Source organism: Lipomyces oligophaga, assembly GCF_038497815.1.
Source record: "Lipomyces oligophaga strain CBS 7107 unplaced genomic scaffold V1516scaffold_1, whole genome shotgun sequence".
Taxonomy (NCBI): domain Eukaryota; kingdom Fungi; phylum Ascomycota; class Lipomycetes; order Lipomycetales; family Lipomycetaceae; genus Lipomyces; species [Lipomyces] oligophaga.
Window position 1 is genome coordinate 2,456,939 of NW_027117785.1, and position 24,883 is coordinate 2,481,821.

The window sequence follows — 24,883 nt, forward strand, 5'->3', positions numbered from 1 at the left end:
TTGCCATACCCGGTACTTCGAATGATGATTTCAGAACATACGAGGAAGGCCGTTGCTCGACATCAGAAAGGCAATCTCCGAACTAGTCAAATCATCGCTGGACATACGTAAGAATAAAATCTTTGGAAACGTAGAAAGCGAAGATCTGCAGGTCCAGTCTGATCGAGTGAGATCAGACAATCAAATCCAGGCCTCAAAATTGGTACGAGACCGCCTGTAGGCCAAACCGGCTTAGCAACAACTGACAAGCATCAAATTTACAATGTAATTTTGGGCCTAGGTGGACGTGCCGAGCACTCTAACAAATACCAATTTTCAAGCTAGCGGAGTTTAAGGTTGAGTCAGTGTCCCGAAATTGGGCTGTCTGGCACGTAAGTCGCGCAGGTGTAACCTGAGACCCTGCGGCTCTTAACCATGCGCATTGCACACCTGCACGGCTGGCACACTCCTCGCAATTTCGGCTACGCACATAGTTTACCGTGCTACATTCTTTTAATCTGTGCCTGTTTCATCTGACTAATTACCTTCTATCATAGTTTTCCGACCACTCCTCGCACAAAAAGGAGCGCATCCCAGGCACATTGCAGGAGAGCACTCTGCAATTAAAATCTGAACAGTTGAGGGGCTGCGAAAGGTTGGGAATTGCCCATTCTTCCGGAAATATCTGACTAATACGATTCTAACTATAAGGTGGTCCGAGGACAGAGAGTAGTGAAACAGCCCAATAACTCACTTCCTTTCTAGTTGACCAACTGACATCGAGAAAAGCTGCAAATGATCTCAATTTTGTGATAACACGTTTTGGTCGCGGTATTATTTTGTATCAGTTTGACACACCGGGCGAAAAAAAGAAAGCGGCAGATACCCAAAAAAATAAAAAAATCGAGCATCATACGCTAGCAGTTGAGCGCCACCTCAGAAGCAAGCCGACTCAAACTTCAGTAAGTGCAAAATCCCGCCAGACGACATCGATCAGCGATCAGGCTACTGAAATTGAATTATCCCTCTCTATAGCACACGCTATATCCTTACGGCTTAGAGCTTATACCTCTCTCAGATGGATTTTGGTTCTGCCAATGTTTACGTTTTGTTATCCAACGCTGTAGTCCTTTCACAAATGCGGCAGCGATGCTCATCATCTGCCAATGCACACCCGCCAATGATAGCATCTACTTCCGTCCGTGTATATCATCTACGTGGGCCGAGCGAAAGTTACGATAGACCAGTTATTCTCAATAAAATCTACTTCATCCGTTAGTCACCTGTAGCGGTTTAGAACGATCCAAATCCGTCCGCTCAAGTCGATGATATTACTGTTATTGCTCGAGTGGTTACTGTTGCTAACTACGGCTGTTAATGTTCAGGGACCTGGTTCCTACGTCCCGATTGGTTTGGTTATGTAACGTCCTTCGTCCATAGCGCCGCAATGGTTTGAGGGTTCGCTAATTTACCCCCAAGTACCGTCCATCCATGTCGACACCGATAAAAAAAAATGAAGCAAAATCAGTTATTGCGATAGGTATTTTTTGATTTGACTGACATCTTACGCGTCACCCTTCCTCTTTATTCGAACAGATGAATCTATAGCATGGTTCCTAATTGGAAAGTAAGCAGTCATTCATATAAAGGACATCTAGTGGAATTATATTGGCCTGTCCAGACACAGTTCAATCTATTTTGCCGATCAGTATGTGAGCTAAACCCTTAATGGACTCTGTCATCAAGCGATCCTTACTGAGAGTAGTTAAAGTACGTGCCACTGTGATTTATCTGCCGCATTCGCAAGGTCGGCACATCCTTCTTGTCCCAAACCTGGGCATAGAATAATCACGTGAGGTCATGATAGCCCGGATCCGGGACTAACGCTAAAGCGTATTAGCCAAATCTGGAGCCTGTGTGCCCATCTCTGATCTCCAAAAACCGTTCAAAGCTGGGTACACAGTTCGAAATGCACTTTAAGGGTGGGCACTACGATTGAATCATATTCAGAAGAGATGATCTACTCTGATGTCTGTCAATCGTGGTTAATTAATTTGGAGATCATTAATCGTTTTTAGCTTCGATGAACCATCCGAATAGCTCATCAGCTTCTTAATTTTTGGCAGCTGAAAGTTTTGATCGCAGATCCCCCTCCATCCCGTCTCCTTTCATACAGCGCCAACTCACTCGTGACTGAGTTATTAGAGCCTATGCAACTAAGCATCTGAAGTTGTTTTGATGGCCGACTATTGTACGTTCGTATTTGAGACCTCTTCTTGGCATGCTAGAACTTGTGTTAAATAAATTGAGTGATAAGTTGGTCTCCGTTCTACTATTGTGCCCGGTGGGACCCTCCTTCCAGTGACAGCTCATCCTTCGCCCTACCCACATAGATGCCGCTGTGGATCCCGCCCCACTTACGGAAATCTCCCAGCCTCCATCCAAAAACAGAACCGTTACGTCTACCGAAGAAATCGCTTTACATTTACCGCTACTGCGATCTATCTGCTTGAAGCCCAAGCTTAGTTCAACGTCACGATGTAGATGCGAAATCTCCCCGGATCCGGATTTCATCCACTATAAAATCTGTCTCCCCATGGAATATATTGGTGTTCGCCCATAACTCTATGAATTCAACCTAGGATCGATGACAAAAAGCAATCATTGATTCGGAAGTGGATCTGTCAATTTTTTCCGGTCGTCTTCCTCTGCTGTATGCGTACAAAGCAGATTTGCCACTGGCCCGCAAATGCAATGTCACACTTAGTCGTAAGCTCAGTCCATTAATCTCCAAATAAATCATAATTTACTAATGATCTTCACCAAACTCTGCCAAATTTGCTTAAAAGTCTGCATAAGCGAAAGATTCAAAATCTAGAAATCCAAAATGTCAAAAAGCATACAAACGGTTAGTCCAGGTTTATCTTCTTCCTGAGTGAATGACATTACCTGACGTCACATTATTGGAACTCGAATTATTCTAGCCACCGCAAAACGATAGTGAATATTCGCATAACAGCGGCTAAAGTAGCTAGTTCCGGAGGTAGGTACACTAGATCCGAATTTACATATGTACCTGAGTCTAGCGTCAGGTTTCCTGTCTATCACGATGGCTCCACTGGTCATCACCTTCGGTGGGCATATATTTTGTCATCTTTCTTTGGATCAGGAGATCTAATCATGTGCAAGCAGATGTGTCGACTTGTAACAAACTGTCTTTGGAGGCACAAGTCGACAGGTAATAGTCTCTCTTTCAAAGTATTTTGAGACAAAAATGTCTTGAAATCATTTTCCGAGTTTTTTGTTTCGGATTTCATTAAGATGTAAAATCTCTTAGTTTCAGGTCATGAGATGCGTAATATCATTCTGAGGTATGATTTTGAGTATATAGAGTGAACCCTGAAAAGCGGGGTTGTTCAAGGGAGTTCAGACTTAGCAGTCATGACTTCATTCCTCAGACATAATGAGTATATTCAAATCTAGTTTTGTAACTAAGTCGAATGTCGTACAATTTTTCACGACAGTTACTGTACTTCGGTACGTTCAGCAAACTCCAAATTCTTGACCATCGTCATTTTTCTTGAAAAGGTAGTAAAATGTGACGCTCATGACAGAATGTCACCCAGAGTCTCAGGTTATACGAAAAATCTCTCAGCAACTGGAAGTGAAGGTTCATCATCATCTATTTGGTATTGTCTTTGATTATGAAGTCAGATGTAATGCTTTGAAGTTCAGATATGTTAAGAGGATCTCGGAGTTCCAGTATGACGATGATGACAGAAAATGTCTAAAAATTTCTTCGAAGCGAGAATTGACGATCAAATGCTTAGTTAGAAAAAGCTCATATCAAAAGCGAGCATATCAGGAATGAGATCAACTCTTCGAAGAAACTAGCACTCAAAAATCGCAAGAAATTCAGCATTCTGAACTAAGCATATTCATGTTCTATGCTAGTTTCTGAATGCTTAACAGTGCATATTTTTATACAAATATAAAATTATTCCTTTTTGCTTGATGAACAGATATATGCCTAAAAGATTATAAGCAATTAAAATTTCATATTACTCTCAACGAATGAAGTACTGCAGTTAATGCTTGTTTGTTAGGGGAGAAAACCCAATGTATAACATTTGGGAGTCAACAAACTCACTTACTCAGTCATACTACTATTATTCAGCACAGCTCATTGCTTATTAATACAGATTATATAGAAGTTTCTGATATTTTACATGCCCTTAACGAATTGAGTTTGAATGGAGATTTGCACTAACAGCATGGAGTGTTGCTCATCAGTTAACATCAGCAATAGTAATTCTCTCGTACGGACGTGCAGCACTGTTCAACGACAATTCTACTGCTTTTATGCAAAAATGGGACTCTGATCACCTTTTCGTCAACAATCCAGCGGCTCTGGCCGAGTCAACTAATTTTTAAGTTTCACTATGATTCAGATATCATTGAAAAGCTAACGCCCGCTATTCCAGGCTGAGCGCAACGTAAGTTTGTGTTCTGAAGACGCCGCCCCACAGAGAACTCTCCCAAATGTGCGCTCGTTTCAGATGTTTCAGCCTACCGCATCAAAGTACCTTGTTATTACTGCTGCAATCTCACATGCAAGAAGGAACTCAATTTTGAATAAATCTGAGAAGAATATACATACTATTCTGTCAAACAAACAGTGCCAAGCTTATATTAAATTGCGAATCCTTCGGATACAGACCGGAATAGCTGAACAGATAGAACACGGAATGAATGCTTTATGGAGAGACAATATAAAGCTTAAGAATCGATAACAGTAGAGCAACAAATTTTTGGGCTCCGAACCTAAGCGACAGTTATCGTCAAATAATTGATAAATGAATAGAACTGAGCAAGCCAAGATTAACCTCAAACTCTGAATTCTGCACGCAGTTGCAATTTCATACCAAAATATATGGGCTATGCCGCTGATTTGTTCGCTTCTCCTTCTTAATTTACGCCTGCACAGACCAGTCAGAACCATGAAGAATCAATATGCTTGTAGTTGAAACGAAGCTGAGAGACACTCTATTTTGTACTCATCAGAAGTTATTTGTTGCTTTTGTACAGTAAGAATTACTTACGAATAGACTCTGAAGGCTTGCTAAAGCACCTAAATCTTTCAGCACCTAAATCTTTCAGCTCAATAATGAGAAGTTTGCATGAACTTTGAAAATGAAGTTCAAACCTCCAAATCCATGCTCTGTTTACTCTCAAGTTTATGAGCTTAACGATAAATTGGCTGTCAAAAACTTAATTCAGTGATTCGAGCTTGAATGGCACAATGGCAGCGCGTAGGATTGCAGATCCCGAGGTTCCTGGTTCGAATCCGGGTTCAAGCTTTTTTTTTGATTCCATTGAAATTTATTTTTGATCATCAATCCGTCAATCAGTCAATCATTCTAAATTGAGATTGTTTCCATCTAAAAAATAATGAATTTCTCGAATAGTAAGAAATTTTCATGCTCTCCCGAAAAGCCGACGAAGGATCGGTTCACATGAAAATAAGTAACAATGATTCGCAACACTGGAAGTGCTCTATATTTGAGAGGTTGCGAACCGTCAAGCGTGAAGGACCAGGCGAATTAAATGCGAGTAGAAAGCATGCTGGGCTATCGAACAAATATAGCTAACGGAAAAGCTTTGCAAATGATCGTATGAATCTGAAATTCCTGCTGTCCGGGATATACTGGGAGTACCGGCCCGAAATGCAGAACGTTTTTGCCAAATGGCATGAGATAGTTAACCCGTAACCTCTCTCAGCCGAATTCGGAATACCCGATGCAGCTTTCTCATCTTAGGCGCTTCAATCTTATCTTCAGAATGTATCGCCAAAACTACTGATATTTTTATCAACGGAGTTAAACAACATTTAGAAACCTTACCAATTGAATACATAATAGAAACCATCGACTGCTCCAGGAGAGTATTTTTACGTCTGTAATAGCCCTAATTGAGTTGCAATAGCACTTCAGCCAAAAGAGATAAACAACTTCCGAAAATGCCGAACATACAAACCTAGGACATGTATCTCTTCGAGCCGTAATTTGCTATATGATCAACCAGAGCGCTTTCTAGCATTTACTAGAGAGAAACCCTCAACGTAGGATGTGATAAGGACTAATTTAGTTTATTATACAAAGATTAGCTACAAATTATCCAGATTACGCTTATCCTACCTATTGTGTAAGAGCTAATAATACGATAGATAGGGCGCGGATAGCGAATGTCCCAAAAACCAACGTTGAAATGCGCAGCTGAAACGTTGAGATTGAGTTATTTTCCCACTGAGATGCTTCGCTCGCAATGACGACAATCAACTAAGAGCCATATTGCGAGAATATTGCGCTGAAAATGAATATTATCCAGTATTTTGATTAGATTAGCAGATGAGAACAGAAATGAAAAAATTGAATCAAAGGTAGAATCTAAGGATGGTAAGAATTGTAGGACCGTACGGATGCCAGGGTGATCTGCCCGAACGGCCCGTGCAGAGTCATACGCACGAACCCGTCATAAAATCATTTCTTCTAGTCTTCAGTAAACATCTTTAAGCATCTCTGTCTATGCCAAGCATAGTCGACTGAAGTAAGATCACTGAGACTCTGCAAAATTCATCTATCTTTTCCCGAATTGAGTAACGCAGATAGGTTCCATGACATAAACTAGGGTTATCATAGCCGTTGTTATAGGTCGGGATGTCCTACTGGCCAATTGTTTATCTGCACGAATAGCCACAGAATGTCATTGAACCTCCTAGTTGCCGCGCCGAGTGGTCTACCTTGGCCGGGCATTTGCCAAGACTAAATGAAAGCTACAAGCCTTTCAAAATTTTAAGAAATCCTTGGATAGAGAACAGCTTATTGTCTGTAGTCTTTGAAAGGTGCCAGTTCGCTAGCACCAGGATCTATCAATGATGCGAAATAGAACTTGTCAACCAAGTAGATAAAAAGTTCTATTAGCGAAAGTACTAACACATTAGGATAAACCGCGAGTTGTCAAAGCGCCGGAGGTCTATCGGAAGTTAGATCATTTATCGTTGGTTCAGTGTCCCGTGCCATTAGCCGGGCCCTCTTCTTATCGTGGGTCTATGCAGAACCTTTCTAGTGGCCACCCTTGATTATCTTTTCCAGTTCCTTGTCCGGCATTTGCAATATGTGGACCCATCACTTTGATTACTATAATCATAGTCTTGTCGATGTCAGCTTACATGTCTGATGTGGCCCCCCCCTTAAGCCGACCGAGACCGGTATCCATCACCTGCAACATATCTAGTCTGATATCAAGTTGAATTTTCAGCCACCAAGCTCCGCTTTATCTATCAAATGACCAACATAAGATGATAACTATAAAGACCAACCTGAATTCCACTAGGCACTGCCGACTTTTCTTCCTGTTTTGACACTGTTCATATCTATCCTTTGGCTTACAAGCATTGGAAAGAATAGGATATACCGCTGTATTCAATTTATCTGATTGAATCAAATCCAAGAGCTTAGCATTTCGCCAATTTGAGTGCCAAGCGAAATCGTTGTATCCAGTTGAATTGCTAAAGTGAGGTAAGAATAACTTTCAGGGCTTCGGATAGCGGAACCTAACTGGCCGCCAGAAGACGTACGAACTTAAGATGGATTACGAGAAAAAAGAATATCCTTCGGTCAGTGTTAAGAACATTGACTATGACGAAGAAGGCTTTATTTCAAAATCCAAAGTTGATGTCAATGTATCAACTGCTCAAAGAATTGACGATAGAGATATTATTATTAGCCGAATTAAAGAGTCTGATGATCTTGAAGATATTTTGGATGATGATGCTGACTTCATCATTGACAAGCTGTCCGGTATGGAACATGAAGAAGCTATAGAGGTATTGACGTACGCGACATCTTATTTCAAAGGTGACATGAATTTTCCACTGAAAACAATGGAAAAAATCCATTCCCTTCTGCAGGGCCCAGAGGCCTATGGTCTTAGTTATGAGCTTTATGATCTTGATCTTCGACTTGAGGCAAGCTTGATCAAATATCATTCTCCATATCCTGAAGTACGTTCGGTTTGCAGTCCTATCGATGATCCGACAATGCAGTGTGAAACGTTTCGTGTCTATTTGATCGCTGGTATTTGGACCGCTTTTGCTGCTTTTGTGAATAACATGATGTACTGGAGACAGCCTCATTTTACTTTATCATCTCAAGTTATTCAGCTTCTTATTCATCCCTGTGGTCAAGCATACTCAAAGATTATGCCTAACTGGAGAATTGGTTTTGGTCGCTTCAAGTTTCAACTTAATCCTGGTCCCTGGACTTTTAAGGAGCAAATGCTTGCAACAATTATTGCAAACGCAGGTGTTTCCGTAGCTACTTTCATCTACTACATGCCCACCATGCGTATGCAAATGTTTTATGGTGAGACTTGGATGACTTATGGCTTTAATACTGTGATGTCTCTATCTTGCCAATTATTTGGTCTTGGCATGGCTGGTGTTCTCCGTCGATGGGTGATTTATCCCGTGAAGGCGGTTTGGCCTACGATTCTCCCAACCCTGCAGTTGAACAGAACTCTTTTGTTGCCTGAAAAAGGACAGAATATCAATGGCTGGACCATCTCCAAGTATAAACTTTTCAACATTTCGCTTGCTGTTTCATTTGTTTATTTTTTTCTTCCCGATTATTTGTTCACTGCTCTTTCAACTTTTAATTGGCCCAGTTGGATTGCACCTAATAACAATAATGTGGCAATGGTGATGGGTTCAAAGGCAGGCGTTGGTGTGAATCCTATTGCCACGTTTGATTGGAGTGTGATCAATTATAGCTACCCTCTCATCGTCCCTTTCTATACCATTTTGAATCGATATGCTGGCACTGTGATTGGTGCAGTCATTATTATCATCATGGTTTACACGAACTACCATTACACTGGCTATTTTCCTCCTAACGTGGCTACAATTTATGATCGCTATGGATCCACGTACAATACTTCTCGAGTATTGACCAATGGCTATTTTGATGTAGAGAAGTATCGAGCATATTCTCCTCCATTTCTTTCAGCTGGTAACCTAGTCCTCAATGGATCGGAATATGCACTAGTGACTTTCGGCTTCTTATACGTGGTCATTGGTGAATGGTCTACTATCAAGGAGGCTCTTATTGGGTTTTATAAGGGCTTGAAAGAGCGAAATAGTTCAAATTTTGAAAGCTACCGAGACCCCGTTTCCGAAATGATGAAAAAGTATCCTGAAGTCCCAGATTGGTGGTTTCTTGTTATTCTTGTTTTATCATTTGTGTTTGGAATCATTGCAGTCAAATGCTGGGATACTCAGCTCCCAATTGGCATTTTTTTTGCTGTCATGGCAATTACTATTGCACTAATATTTCCTTCTATGATTCTATATGCTGCAACAGGATACATGTATACGGTTTATTTGTTGGCAACTCTTCTTGGAGGTTATTGGGTTCCTGGAAGTGGTCTAGCTTGCATTTTCACTCGGTCATTTGGTTACGGTATGGATGAGCAAGGTGAAACCTATGTCGGAGACCAAAAGATGGCTCATTACGCTAAAATTCCGCCTAGAGCTGTTTTCAGAGGACAGATTGTAGCTACAATTTTGCAGGTGCTAGTTTCTAACGCTTCGTGGGAAATGTTAACCAATGGCTTTCCCGATCTATGCTCTTTGACTCAGGCCTCGAAGTTCACTTGTCCGTTTGCTCATACTCTATACTCGCAGAGTCTTATTCTCGGTGTAGTTGGGCCTACTAGAACTTTCAATACGCTATATCCAGTGTTGAAGTGGGCATTTTTGATGGGAGTTGGCATGGTTATTCCTTGCCTTCTTCTCCGTCGATTTTTCCCAAAGTATCTTCATTATTGTCAACCAGTATTGATTCTTGCTGGCGTCGGTCGCTATGGATCAGGATATAACTTGACTTATTATACTCCTGGCGTGTTTGCGTCCATGGCCTTTATGTATTACATTCGCCGAAGATATGCTACTTGGTGGGCCAAATATAACTATATTCTTTCGTCAGGTCTTACTGCGGGAACTGCATTTAGCGGTATTCTCATTTTCGTTGCCTTACAGTATCATCCTAAATCACTTTCCTGGTGGGGAAATAACGTTTCTAGTTCTAATGTCGATGGTGAGAATACTGCAACCGCATTCGAACTTCCAACGACCGGTTGGTTTGGCCCTGCGAATGGAACGTGGATGTGAATTATTTTCGCTGCTTGAGTTGCCTGTGCTCTTTTCTGTTTTTGGATTTTAAATTATATTTATATATTTAGGTTACCGACTTAAACATACTTAAAACCGTATGCAGTAACATTACGATCAGAGCCTAAATAACTCATAACCTGCTTTAACAAGCGTTCATTGATTTTATTTCTTATCCTATTACATCAAGTTTACTGGTTAATAAGTTATGATCCAATCTCATATGACCTCCGAATCAAAACACTTAATGTGGTAGTTCATCAATTTGGTAAGCAGAAGTCTCACGAATATAACCAAAAGACTTATTTATAATCATCGTCAGAATTCAAGACCAAGAACCAGGCTCAAGGCCAAAATATCCAATTTCAGGCAGACCTTTCAAAGTAGCATCACCGGCACCATCAATTCCTGCGTCCGAAATGGAATTTCCCCACCAGTCCAGTGTTTTGGGATGATATTGAAGCGCCAAAAAGATTAAGATACCACCGAAGGCAACTCCTGCAGTTAGTCCAGATGAAATGATATAATTATACTTTGACCACCATGCCAAATATCTTGTTCGCAGATAGTACATAAAGATAAAACTGGCATAAAAACCTTCTGTATAATACGAGAGATTATAAGTGGATCCATATCTGATAATTCCCCCCAAAAATATTACTGGATGGAAATATCTCGTATACCTCATAGAATACTTTCTTGCAACATAGATTGGAGCTGAAATACAAGCCCCTATCAAAAATGCCCATTTGAAGGTTGGATATAGTTGATCAAATGTACGATGAGGGCCAATGACTCCCATAAGCAGAGAATCAGCATATAGAGTGTGTGCAAACGTACACACAAACTTCGACGGATTTGTCCATGAACAAAAGTCTTCTGAGCCAGTAATCAACATCTCTACCGCTCCAGAAGTAATGAAGATCATGATAATAGTTGCGAGTACTTGCCCGCGGAATACTGCTCGAGGAGGAATCTTGCCATAGTGCGCCAGCTTCAAATCTCCGACGACAGTCTCTGATCTTTCATCTACTCCATAGGCAAACGTTCGGGTAAAAATGCAGGCTAGTCCACTTCCAGGCACCATGTAGCCACCCAAAATAGTTCCCAGATTGTTGATAGACATGAAATATCCAGTAGTGGAATATAAGACAATGAAAGGAATGAGCAATGCTATAGTAACGAGAATTGCAACAATAACTACCCAGACGGGCGTCTCTGCTGGATAGCAAGCTACAGCAATAATGCCGAAAACAATTGAAATCGCAAGCAAAATTAAGTACCACCAGTCAGGAACCTCTGGATACTGACGCATTAACACTGAAATTGGATCTGTATATCGCTCATACGTAGATTTTTTTCGATAACGCAAACCCTGATAAAAACCTATTATGGCTTCCTTTATCGTCGACCATTCAGTGATAAAAATATAAACAAATGCAAAAGTATAAATCAAATAAGCAGTAGCCTGATACATCAGTTGACCAGCAGAAACATAAGGAGGCGAATATGCAATGTAAGAGTCGAGATCAAATCGACCATTCACTAAAACCCGCGAAGTATTATAAGATTCACCAAATCGATCAAAGACACTACTAGTATTTGGAGGCATATATGCCGTATACTTGTAATTCGTATAATATAGAATCAGCAGCACAATACCTCCCATTACGCAACCAAAGAAACGATTTGCTGTCACATAGAACGGAACAACGAGACAAGATGAATAATTAATGACTGACCAATCGAAAGTAACAATTGGGTTAAATCCAGCTCCAATTAATGATCCAGTGACAAAAGCAAGATTTTTATTGTTCGGAGCTATCCATGTCATCCAATTGAAAGTACTCAAGCCTTCAAAGAGATAATCTGGAACAAAGAAATAGATAAGCGAAGCCCAAAGAAGAATAAAAAAAAGTTTATATTTTGTAATCGTCCATCCATTTAATGTTTTCTTTTGTTCGACAGTACAAAGTGTACGATTAAGCTGGAGCACTGGTAGAACAGTTGGCCAAACAGCTTTGACAGGATACACTGCGTATCTTCTGAGACAACCCGACATCCCATAACCAAAAAATTGACATGATAGTCCCATAATTATAGAAAATCCATATGTCATCCAAGTCTGATTGTAAAACATCGACAGTCTCATTGTTGGCATGTATGACATAAAAACGGCTTCTTGAGCTCCAACATTTGTGACGATCGTAGCAAATAGCTGTTCCTTCTGTGACCATGGGCCAGGATTAAGATGAAACTTAAATCTTCCAACTCCAATTTGGCGCTTTGGCAAAACATATTGAAGGAACTTCCCTGAAGGATAAATGAGAATTTGAATAACTTGAGAAGAAAGAGTAAACGAAGGTCTTCGATATGACATAAGCTGATTCACAAATGCGCCTACCGCGACCCAGATTATGCCAACGAGATAGGAACGGAATGTCTCAACTGGTAGAGATGGATCATCCGTAGGACGACAAACCGATCGAACTTCGGGATATGGGGAATAGAATTTCATCATAGATGCCTCAAGTCGTAAATCTAAATCATATAGCGACTCATTGTCATCATAAGCTTTAGGACCTTCAAGAAGATTTCTAATTTTTTCCAATGTTAAAGCAGGGAAGTTAATATCATTTGAGTGATAATCTTCAGCTTCACGCAGAATCTCGATAGCTTCAGCGGGGTCCATGGTCTCCATTTTATCAATAATAAAGTCTGCATCTTCATTTGCCAAATCATCCATATCATCTGACTCTAAAATTCGAGCAATGACTGCTTCTCGATCATGACTAATCCAATTCGAAACGGATACTGTAATATCATCGATTTTCTCGTTGTAATCTAACGTTGAAACAGGATCTAGAGCCGAAACTTCCTCAACCGTTGTTTGGACAAATTTTTTCTCATCCATTTCAGCTTCTACCGGCTAGAATATAATTCAGTATAATCCGGATTTAAGAAAGCACGATTAATAAAATATATCGTGAAACTGAATCTATTTTGTTTTATAGACATACCAGAAGGTTCTCAAAGAGGTTAATCTAAGTATAAAGCACCAAGACTGAAGAGATTACTCAAGGAGACTAATAATGATATTGGCAACGCTTGAAAATATTGGCGTTCTTGGTGAATAATAAAGGAAAGTAGTGAAATAGTTGCGAGTATTTATACGCGAAATTTTTCACTGCAGACTGATACCACCGATACATAATCCAAAGCAGCTTATCGCTATCAAAATCCATCACAGCCACGTCAGCTGCCGTCGAGGCGCCAATCTCCACCAAGAAATTGGTCAGAAGATCAAACTTATCGCAATGATACCAAATTCTTTAGTCAGTATCTCATTTTTGGGCTCTTCTGCTTAGCACGATTGGTACGCCCAGTTCGCTAATCTCACAGTGGCCTTCGGTCAAACCGGCTGGGCATGATCAATAAAGTTTGGCGGTGCAATCGTCCGCCATATCTTTACTGATGTTTATCCAGCCCTCAATATGAAATGAGGCTCCTTTCAGATTCGTTCAAAATTTATAACTACTATAGATCCAATATTGCTTATTGATTATCTATTCAATACCGTATGTTCGAATCCCGCATAACAAAGATTTCAGAAGTTTAATCGCAACTCTGAAGTCACCCTGGAGTCCGAGACTAGGTCCGAGTGTAAGGAGGGCTGGAGCTCGGTGTCCCGGGTAAGGGCCCGTGCGGACTGAAATACTGTTGATTGCCGATGTCTCGAAGACGGTAGTGAGCAACGCTCATCGAGAGCTCAAGCCATTCTTCTCATTATCAATCGATCAATATTGATATGGAATGATTCTCTACGAAAATCTCGGATGAATTTCGTACTAATGGCTCTTCATTTTCAAGCCTAATTTCATGTTCTTCCCCCCCACCGACTCTACTATCTGTCTGAGGGAGCGACGCCATCTGAAATTTAAAAGCCAACTCACTTATCAAACTGGGAGGACCGTAACGCATTCCATACCCGTATTATCATGAAGAAGTCTTATCTCTGAGTGAATTTCAATACTGATCTTTATTCTTCAATAGGTAAAATTATAAATCTGAATGAGTGTTTGCTGAGTTAACAACTCATTAAGGATTTTCCAAAATTCCAATTACATCTTAATCCGAATTTTCCAAATTGCAACAAGTTGAATGCAGAATTTCAGTTTAGGGAAATTATAGATAAGCTGTATTTGATACCCTGAGCAATCTCCGTTTATTTGGCTTCATGCCAATATGGATATCGGTAGTATTGCAAATACTCAGTGAATGTTCCAGTTAACATCTGGAGATTCCTAACATAGCAAAATCACAGAGCTTTCTCAAAAAAAAAAAAAATAGATCAAAATAAGTGACGCTTCTATCGGTCCATAAGATGGAAACATGAAACAAAACTCCATTAATAAAAATTCTTGTGCTGTATAAAGGGATCTTTGCAGAGAAATTTTCACCACGAAGGAGGTAGACTGGGGCTGGATTTGAGCGGAAGCAGCGGAAACGGGTCAAGCGCTTACAAGCTAAGTTTAACTGGTTGACAGAGTTATCAAATGATAAACTTAGTTCTCAATCGGCATAGAGAATTTTTTATATTTTCCTTCACTCGCTACTTAACAACACAGCAGAATATTTTATGAAGATTTTCCAGAGTTCCTTAAGAGTGACCGTAGCTTCTACTACTCCAACAGTCCTTTTCAATCTGTTCCAAGAGTATTTAATAGCCCCAGCTGAAATTTCACGTGGATATAGCTTAAGATCGGGATTTCCGAAGAGCTGATTACTATCTTAATATACAACAGTGAGAGAAATATCAATCCTAAAGAATGAAGAAACAGTTATTGTTAGGCATAATAACAGAAATTTATTATTGCTTCCAGAAAAGGGGAACCAATCATGAGCCAGATCAAATTCAAGTATAGTTGTTCCAATTTTAGAGTGGCTATATGTTACCTTCTGAAATCGATTTGCATAACGAAGCTCACCATAAGGGCCAAGAAATCGAAATGGTGCAATATGGCGACAAATCTTTGCGAAGATTGGGAATGAGCACGGGCAGAGAAAAGGGTATAGTATGTTCTCATCGAAAGGTCTGTGTCATTAGGAGTGACTAGAATTATATCACGACAGCATAGCTCCAATTTGATAGGACGAATGCGGATGGATTTGACCTTGGAACAAGGTAGCTAGCTGCAATTCTAGAGCTAGTGTGATAAGATCTATGCTTTGCACAGTGAAGATGCTGATGTTGCCATCTACTCTGTACAAGGTGTTACAACTATCGAAATACCCAATACAAAACTAGAAAACATCATTATCTTAAGCATGATCAACCTTATAGTGTCATATCTCTCTTGAAATAGCTTTTATGAGTCCAGAGAGTCTTCGTGGCGCACCAATTTGGAGATTTCAGTACCTGTGTTTTGTATGATTAAGGCCCATAGCTGTGTGACTCTCTGAAAAGCTTCGACCAAATATTTTTTTGACTTCCTTGAACCTACAGGATTTATTAAATTGATAATTGCAAATTTTTTTCGCAACATATGGTCCTTTTGCTTATGCCGAGAGTTGCGTTATCTTCTAATGTATATCGTGCTCGCGTTATATGATTAAGCTAGTTCGGATAGTTCATTCCGAATATCAGTATGAAAAAGCATTTTAGTCGAGAACAGACCACTGTCTACAAGCATGTTTACCTTTGATTTTGGGATAACCTTTGTCTTCCAGATATATAAGCATCACCTTCCAGCTACTTTCAGAATTCGCATTCATGTTTTGAGTGTCTGCAAACTGATAAATAAATGTACACTCTGCAGCCCTAATTTAGCAGGGCTTTATCGGAAAAATAATTTGCGAATTCTATATTATTAAAACCGGAATGCACGAGTTAAAGAAAATGGAGGACAAACATTCCATTCACGATGAGAAGAGTGTCCAGATTTCGGAGAAAGGAACGTCCAGCTCGGAATATAAACATCAAACTGTTGATGAAGCTTATCGTGATCAGGTAGTGACTCAGCTACGTGCAATGAACAAAACTGGTATTGAAACAGATATAGATGAATTAGCTGATAAGGCTTCACAGTATCTATATGATCGTCTGGTCGAAACATCTTTAGAGCAAGCTCTTGATATCATCAATCAAGCCCTTGAAGATCATTATGGTGACGTCAATTTTGACGATGAGACTTATAACAAGTTAGTTTTGCTCTCACTTGGTCCTGAAAAATATGAGCTAGACTATGAAAGCTATGAGCTACATGCGAAACTGGAGGCCGTAGTGATACACTATCACTCCCCTTATGCCGAAGTACGAGCAGTAACTGATCCGTTCGATGATCCAAAAGTCCCTGTTGAAACTATTCGGGCCTATGTAATCGGTTCTGTTTGGGTAGCAGTGGCAGCATTTATCAATGAATTTTTTACATTTCGACAGCCTTCTTTGGCATTGAAGTCCACAGTAGTTCAACTTTTGATGTATCCATCTGGAAAATTAACACAACTTCTACCTGATTGGGGATTCACTTTATTTGAGACAAGATATAGTATCAATCCTGGCCCCTGGACCATCAAGGAGCAAATGTTGGCTACAATCATGGTCAATGCTGCCGGACAAACCTCTAACTGGATGCAAATGACCGTTGTTTTGAGACACAAAATTTTCTTTGGTTATGACTGGGTTGATACAGGGTTTGTCTGGTTAATGAACTTTGCGAGTTTGTTTTTTGGATATGGTCTGGCAGGTCTCTGCCGGAAATTGTGCATCTACCCGGTCAAAGCTGTATTTCCAAATGTTCTCCCTACATTAGCTTTGAGTCGAGCTTTGGTCATTAAAGAGACGAAGACCTCTGTCAGCGGATGGACTATAGGCCGGCAAAAGTTTTTTTTCCTCACATTTGGAATTTCTTTTATATATTTCTTTGTTCCTGATTATCTTTTTAAGGCATTGAGTACTTTTAACTGGATGACCTGGATTTCGCCCAAAAATATTACATTAGCAGCTATCACTGGCTCATATATTGGACTAGGCCTCAATCCTGTTCCTTCATTTGACTGGGCTGTTCTCAATTATGGAAATCCTCTTGTCTACCCGTTCTATGCGTTTATGAATCATTTTACTGGTACGCTACTGGCAGGATTTATTATGGTTGGATTATATTGGAAAAATTATAAATGGACAGCCTATCTTCCAATGAATTCTAATACTATATATGATCGTAATGGTGCGACATATAACGTCTCCAAAATTGTGAAGAACAATGTATTTGTTGAAAATGTTTACCTGAACTATTCTCCTCCGTTCATGTCTGCAGGAAATTTAGTTCATACAGGCAGTCTATGGGCAATTTATACGTGTTCATTTGTCTTTGTATGCATAAGCGAATATAAGCTCTTATGGGATACTTTAAAAAAGTTGTACCAATCTGCACGGCATCCTACAAGAGATTCGTTACAAGACTTTCAAGATCCTCACTGCAAGATGATGTCAGCTTATCCTGAAGTACCAGATTGGTGGTATGTTGCAATATTTTTGATTGGAGTTGGAACCGGGTTAGCTGCTGTTTGTGCCTGGCCAACAACCGTTTCAGTATGGACTGTTATTGCGATTTTTTTGTTTAATATCGCAATGTTGTTCCCGTTGATGGTAGTACTATCACAAACGGGCTACAGTAACGGGTTTGGGGCGTTTGCAGTTATCTTGGCTGGCTATATGGATCCAGGAAATGCAGTTACAAATCTTGTTATTCGAATGTGGGGATACAATATTGACGAACAGTCGGAAAGTTTTATTGGAGATCAAAAAATTGCTCATTATGCAAAAATTCCTCAGCGAGCTGCTTTCAGGTGCCAACTTTGGGCAACGTTAATTCAATGCTGCTGTACGGTTGGCGCAGTAGAAGCTTTGTTCAAATCTGTAAAAGATTTTTGCAGTCCAACTCAACCTGACAAATTTGTTTGTACTATGCCTCGTCGAATGGAATCTGACGCCATCCTGTTTGGTATTATTAATCCCTACCGAGTTCTGGGAACTTTATATCCTGCTCTTAAACATGCATTTTGGATTGGTGCGCTGATTGGAATTCCATTTGCACTGGCTAAACTGAAATGGGGAGACCGAATGAAACGGATCAATCCTGCTCTAGTTGGATATGGCACCATAATTTGGGGGAGCACATACAATTTATCATACTATATAGGAGGCATCTACTTTTCGTACTTTTTCATGCACTATATCCGCCAGCGATATATTGCATGGTGGACAAAATATAATTACGTTCTAACATCTGGTCTCTCGGCAGGTGTGGCATTCTCTGGTATTATAATTTTTGCAGCTCTCCAATATCCTCAAGTAAAATTGAATTGGTGGGGTAATAGTGTGTACGCAGCTGGAGTGGATTATGAAAGAGCATCTGGCATACTAGAAGTTCCTGCGAACGGCTTTGGACCAGAAGTTGGAGCCTTCCGATAATTCTGATTCAAAGAGGTAAATAACCTTCATGATATCTACGTCGTGTTCTGATCAACTTACTTAACCGTATAATTAATCGACTAGAAAATACGAAATCGATAAGAAATTTTTGAGAACAGTCTTATGTAGCTTAGATTCCAGAAGTACAAGGATTGGCAATGCCTTTCATATTAATAGATTGAAACCGTAGCCCTTATACTTTCAACGTCCAGCCGCTTCAATGGCTAATAGGTGAAATAGTGTGGAAGAATCCAGGGTGAAGGCACATTTTTGAATGTATGTAGATCAATTCTTGTTTGTTTCGGATTGAACAAATGTCGACTTTATCCTTCGTGAATGTCATTTTTAGCGCTTTAAACTTGGAATTAAATTTTCCTATATTTTACAGAATATTGAACCAGTGCAAAATCTGCCATATCGCCGAGTGAAATATCAGCCTTGAAGCGAAATAATGGACGTTTCTCCTTTTTCAATCATATCCGTAAGTTCTTTCCTATTTAGTAGGTTGATCAGAAATATCTTGGATGCTAAATACCGGTTGATGATGTACAAACACCTCTGCTTACAGGGTAGGAATTGGTCTGAATATGGTAACGGCTGGCTGCGGTTAAGTTGTGGACGGATGTCAAATGAAAGCACGAGGCATGTATATCGTTTTGAGGTGTACAGCTGACTAGAATCTCATTTTTGTTAACTGGATTTTTTGACAATTTGTTTCTTGGATATTGCCAAAATCATCTCTGATCTGAAATGTCAATTATACTTTCTGACTGTGAGGTTATTCTCACAGAGTCCGACAAGGAGGCTTTGGCATTGAACGGCAGCGATGTCAACGTCCTCAACATTCCGCAAGACTGGCCCGAACTGTGGGACGGGCATTCAAAATTTCGTTTCTGGATGTCCTCTGCTGAGAAAAAAACAATATTTGGATTGTGTGGCAACTGAGCAATCCATTTTTGATGATCCGGTAAAGTCAGAGGCACTTGGGCTCAATCGGATATACGAGCAGCTACCACCGCGACCCCAAGGCGCGTTGGACTTTGAGAGAAGAGCGCCGGGTTATGAGGAAGGTCAATAGCAAAGTTCTGGTCCTGAATTTCCTTTTCACCTCGATTAGTTTTATGAACATGAAGGTGAATGCAACATTAATTATGTTATTTATGAATTCTGATACATCTGAACTCAAGATTTCTCCTACAATCTCCTCGTCAATAGTATATCTATTACCTTACTTAGTAGGTGGGGCTTTCTCACTCTTGCTCTCATATAAACTTGGTCCTCGCCGCCTTGCTAGCGCTTCTTTGCTTGTCATGGGATTTGGATCTATTGCTCAGTACTGGAATATAAGCATGATTGGTTCGTACGTAACTCAGACGATTATTACACTTGCAGGCTCAGCTTTACCTTTCACATCCAGTGACGACCAGTTTTATACAAATCAAGAATATAAATTATATTCATCTCTGGTCTATCCAGTATCTGCATTGCTTGTTATTGCGTTCACACTTGCTGCTTTTGGAGTGATTAGGATGGGCGAAGCTGGGGACCCTGCACGTTGGCGTCGCGCTTGGCTGTTATATGGTCTCTTGTGCTGTATTGTCGCGATTTCATTTCGTTATCTCATGCCACCCTCGCCTCTGAAAGTGTCTTCGTATAAAGTTCTTGAGAAGTAGTTCGCCCGACGGGAGTTAACGATTATTGTTAATCGTATGTTACGAGACAACCCGCTTTATGACAATTCGCAGACACGGCTTAAAAGGCCGAAATTCAGAAAGACACTGAGGGTCATGTTTTTTAACTTTTCCGGCGTAATGGTGTTTTTGGCGAGTATAGTTTTGTTTTTACTTCGATCAACTTGAGTGAAGTGGTCAAAGAATATGTAGTGGGGCTAGATCGGTTGGCTGAGGAATCATCTTAGGATCCTAGTCAGGACTTGACCAAGTTGCATTAGTTAGATGGGTATAAGATAACAGGATGCTGTGATGACGAAATAAGTTGTCGGTGGAGAATGCAGGTATGTGTATATTGACTGTAACGATTTTAATGGCATTAAAATTTATTGTTGGGCTATAACAATGATCATTCCAATGATTTATTATAGTAGTGTGATGGATGTGTTAACATTTCTCGCCTCGTGGCCGTACACAAAAAGAAACTTGCAATATTAAGATCTGCAGAGAGCTTGGAATCGCTTTGAGGGACCAGTCTCACTTGTCAGAAAAACCGAGATTGGAAAAGTATGAAATACGAAAGGGTGGAGAGCGCAAGGACTCAGGGGAATGAGATACGATTAGAGAACCAGGGTATGGGTAATTAAAGTTAACTAATCCATGAGCGTCAAGATACAAATGGACTAAACGATGTAAAAATAACTAAACAAAATCGGTCAGAGCGGACGCGGAGTCAAAAATTAGCATTCTCAAGAATCCGACTTGGCCAGCCGGAGAAAGACTGTTTTCATAGGCATCAGGAGAGTATGAGAGAAACGCCACGAACTAGGAGAAGAGGATATTGCTCCTGCGGCGCGCAGCTGAGCCACCACAGACTGTGCAGGCGCAGCTGGGGGCACTTGGCAGTGCAGACTGCGGATGGCGGGCGGTGCAGGTAATTCAGGGCAGTCTATTTCTGGTCGTGCGGTTGGGAAGTTCAAGGGCAGGCAGTGCAAAGGAAGAATGTGCCATATTCAAACTACGCCTCAGCTGCTTGTACGAATATATAACACAATCGAGGTCCTTTGCATATCAACCCTTCTTCTCATCAGGTCAACAGTTTCTCAGTTCTCAAATCAATCAATTGCATTTAGATTTTTACTTTTACCAATCTTCTCTCAATACTCACTACCACTACCACCAACACCAACACTAACACCAACACCAACATCAACACCAACACTATATAATGGCCGCCGGACGCAATTGCTTTATCATTACATTTCCATTTCTCTTCACCGTCGCTATTTTTGTGCTCTCGGTCTTTGTTCTCATCTCTTCCACTTTCAAGGACTCCGTTGCTGGAAAGCTGTTCCTGCTTCGTCTCGACATTTCCCAGCTCTCTGTCACAATCGACGGTAACACCGTCACCAAGGGAGACGTCTCTACACTCCCAGACTTTTACCAAGTCGGCCTCTGGAATTACTGTCAGGGTTCCAGAATCGAATATGACAGCGCCAGCGAAAGTACAACCGGATATTCCTACAGCATCACTAACTGCTCTAAATCCCATGGCCTATTCTACTTCAATCCAATCACGGTTCTTGAAGATGCCATTGGCATGGGTAAAATCGAAAACTATCCGTCCAGCATTGACACTGCGCTCAAGAGTATCAAGATTCTGTCCTATGCTATGGCGATTCTGTTCTGTCTCAGCGCCATCTTTGCCGTTTTCCAAGTCGGCGCCGGTCTGTTTTCATTCCACTCTCGGGGTGGTTCTCTCTGCGCCTTGATCTTTGCGATGATCAATTCTGTATGTGCTGTTGCCGGCGTTGCTATTGCTACTGCAGTATTTTATGGAGAATCAAAGGCACTCACTAATGACACTCTCAACACGTCGGCCGAGTTTGGCAAGGTTGCGGTTGGTCTTGGCTGGGGTGCAGCAGCAGCAGCACTGCTAGCTAGCACTTGTTGGCTCTTTTCGATCTGTGTCGGCTCGACTCGTTCGTCTGTTTCAGAAAAGGTTGTCTACCAGGTCGAGAATCCGGTTGTTCCTCACCAGGGTTTCTAAGCTCTATCTCATATCTTCCACCACGATTTGTATTTTTAGACTGCATTTAGGCGTTTAGCATTTTTTATTTAATGATAATAATAATCTCATTGGCATAATCCGTTTAATTTGTGGATAAATCAAACTGAATCTCATTGATCTCGAGAAAAAACAATTTGTTTGTTTATCTTTCAAATATGGCATTTTTTGCTTATTTATGGGAGAATAATACTAGAGATCTTGTTCGAGTACGATGTAATACTAAGAGTCTGTAATATAAGGCCAGTTTACTCTCGTCAGTCACAACAATCATAGTCATAGCGAAAAGGTGCTAACATTTCTTGAAGTTTTATCGAACAAAGTTATCAATTCATGCAGCAACCAATGTCTAGTCGGTGACTGCCTAATTAGAGGTTTTGTCAGAGTTGTATTTCCGATATCAAAACGGTGCCATGGAATTCATTGTATAACCTGTTTGTAGTAATCGTTATCATCAGATAGATATGCATTTATCTCGCACTGCAGGATACCTAGCGATTCCCCTCTTCGCCAGAGTAAGAAAAATTATGAGAATTTTCAACCAAGGAATAAAAATCAAACTATTTTAATCTGGTCGCCGATTTCCAAGAGCTGATCTCGCAAAAAAAGTTACAACTAGAGTGAGAACAAACATTATGATAATATCAGCACCCCACCAGCTGAATGATGGAGCCTCAGTGGAGTCAGGTTCGGATAGCCTGAGATCATCTTCACATGTGATGTTGCTCTCTAAATGCAGAGACATCATATTGCCCAAAGATTCAAAATCCCGGATACCCAGGAAGTTAGAACTGATGTTTGCATCACTATTTCTCGTACTGACTTCTGAAAAAAATCCCGATTCATCTGAATCAATGGGAGAAATATCAGATTTAATAGAATTGATCACGTTTTCTTTGCATAAAAAATTAATAAGTAGCGAATTAGAAATATCAGCCCAAAAATAATTCGCCAAGAGAACCATTAGAGTGGACGATTCGAATGAATTAGAGCTATCCAGAGGAATAGTGTGCACAGTCAGAGATTTTGAATTAGGGAACTTAACAATCCTAACGATGCAGCCTAAAAGCTTGTTAGATTTAAAATTTGATTTGAAATCGCTCGAGCCAAGCTAATGAAGTTTACCTTCGTGACCGACGCAAGCTTCTGAATCGTCCGGAAAATCGGTTGTAAATTCCAGTGGTTCGAACAAATTGAAAAACAGCCAAGTAGTAGTAATCTATGGCGGAGTATTCAGAACTATTTTTACTACTCGCTGTCCCTGAAGAATAGATATATCAAGATTGCCGGCTCCAAGCTTCGATTGTACCATGGTTGAGTTAAAGAATGCAATAGCAACAGGTGCTCCGACTAGAATTGCAACAAGCGACGCAGTAAATAAACGAGGGACCATAACTAATAAGCAATTCTATTTTCTTAGCTCATCAGGTGGAGCAACTTTTCTAAAATATTTAAGACCAAGAGAAGACAAATAGTATGAACATCCATTCATAAATATAACCCCACTAGTATCTGGGACCGAAATGCACGCTATTCCATATTGGAATAACGCTTAACGTATTCGGTAATAACTTGAAAAGACAAGAAACTGGCTATTGCCAGTTCAAGCCAAGCCGAACACTTAAGTATTGTCAATCATCATCAACACTACATAAATATTATGAGGATGCAATAATAGCATGCAACTACCATCAACAAACCGAACTGCTGTGCACATTCACTGATCTTCCCTAGAAAAGTGAAATGCCTTCAAACTGTATTACCTTCTATAAACTATCTTATTCCTGTGTTTTTGGCTGTGCTAGATTTACATCGTAAATTCGAGCATTTAATGTTAACTTGTGCTTCGTAATTTCGATATCAGAGATGAGAAATTAGTATGACATTATGAACATGCGTCAGAAGAAGCGACTCTACTGCACGAAGCAAAACTCTACAATAAAATTTTTTTACCAAAATCTATTTTAGAAGATATGCGTAAAATTGAACAGCTTCAGATCTTCTGACTTTTGTAGATAACTTTCAATCCGATCTCGGGCCAGATGAGGAGACCCAACAGGTACAGCGTGGATAAGGGCGGACATTTTGGATTGCAGCTCCATTCGTTATAGGCCAATATCGCAGGAAAATGCAGAATAATTATAATAAATCTGTGCTATGAATGAATCTTAGGTGCAAGCAAATCCACAAGCCAATTCATAAGTAAATCTAAGAAATTATTACAGGCCATAAATGCATATAACACTAGAGCCAGATAACAGGTTACCAGTCCATTTTTAGCAAATGGTCCAACTTTATCAGTCAATAGCTCTGATCTTGTTTCTGATTGATTGGATGGTGTATGGAAGCTTGAAAATATAAAATTCTAAAAAAGAAGTATGATAGCAAAGAAATTAACCTGGAAAAGAACGAGGGTTTATACGATATAGAAATAACAAGCTACTCACCCTGAGAAAGTTGGCCAA

The 24,883-nt window shown here is 40.3% G+C and overlaps 6 protein-coding genes and 1 non-coding gene across 7 annotated transcripts; 5 read left to right on the forward strand and 2 right to left on the reverse strand.

Moving 5' to 3' along the window:
- Positions 1-5,267: 5,267 nt before the first annotated feature.
- V1516DRAFT_t7 lies at positions 5,268-5,339 on the forward strand. Its single transcript has one exon. It is a non-coding gene; the product is annotated as a tRNA-Cys (tRNA).
- A 2,285-nt stretch (positions 5,340-7,624) lies between these two features.
- On the forward strand, positions 7,625-10,207 carry V1516DRAFT_619130 (OPT oligopeptide transporter protein-domain-containing protein; the record flags this gene model as incomplete). The annotated part of the gene is made up of 1 exon (XM_066919442.1): positions 7,625-10,207. The coding sequence occupies one exon, from the start codon at positions 7,625-7,627 to the stop codon at positions 10,205-10,207; it is 2,583 nt and encodes an 860-aa protein (XP_066780453.1).
- Positions 10,208-10,532: 325 nt separating this feature from the next.
- On the reverse strand, positions 10,533-13,121 carry V1516DRAFT_618606 (OPT oligopeptide transporter protein-domain-containing protein; the record flags this gene model as incomplete). Its single annotated transcript, XM_066919418.1, has 1 exon — positions 10,533-13,121. The coding sequence occupies one exon, from the start codon at positions 13,119-13,121 to the stop codon at positions 10,533-10,535; it is 2,589 nt and encodes an 862-aa protein (XP_066780454.1).
- Positions 13,122-16,106: 2,985 nt separating this feature from the next.
- On the forward strand, positions 16,107-18,680 carry V1516DRAFT_618508 (OPT oligopeptide transporter protein-domain-containing protein; the record flags this gene model as incomplete). Its single annotated transcript, XM_066919412.1, has 1 exon — positions 16,107-18,680. One exon carries the CDS (start codon positions 16,107-16,109, stop codon positions 18,678-18,680), a length of 2,574 nt encoding a protein of 857 aa, XP_066780455.1.
- Positions 18,681-19,483: 803 nt separating this feature from the next.
- V1516DRAFT_669906 (uncharacterized protein) lies at positions 19,484-20,596 on the forward strand. Its single transcript, XM_066921263.1, has one exon. It carries the CDS (start codon positions 19,742-19,744, stop codon positions 20,351-20,353), a length of 612 nt encoding a protein of 203 aa, XP_066780456.1. The 5' UTR covers positions 19,484-19,741; the 3' UTR covers positions 20,354-20,596.
- A 792-nt stretch (positions 20,597-21,388) lies between these two features.
- V1516DRAFT_669909 (actin cortical patch SUR7/pH-response regulator pali) lies at positions 21,389-22,507 on the forward strand. The gene is given in 2 exon segments (XM_066921264.1): positions 21,389-21,548; positions 21,561-22,507. The coding sequence occupies 1 exon segment, from the start codon at positions 21,579-21,581 to the stop codon at positions 22,398-22,400; it is 822 nt and encodes a 273-aa protein (XP_066780457.1). The 5' UTR covers positions 21,389-21,548; positions 21,561-21,578; the 3' UTR covers positions 22,401-22,507.
- Positions 22,508-22,983: 476 nt separating this feature from the next.
- Positions 22,984-23,811, reverse strand: V1516DRAFT_662339 (uncharacterized protein; the record flags this gene model as incomplete). The annotated part of the gene is made up of 3 exons (XM_066920436.1): positions 22,984-23,480; positions 23,544-23,637; positions 23,671-23,811. 3 exons carry the CDS (start codon positions 23,809-23,811, stop codon positions 22,984-22,986), a joined length of 732 nt encoding a protein of 243 aa, XP_066780458.1.
- Between the last annotated feature and the right edge of the window lie 1,072 nt (positions 23,812-24,883).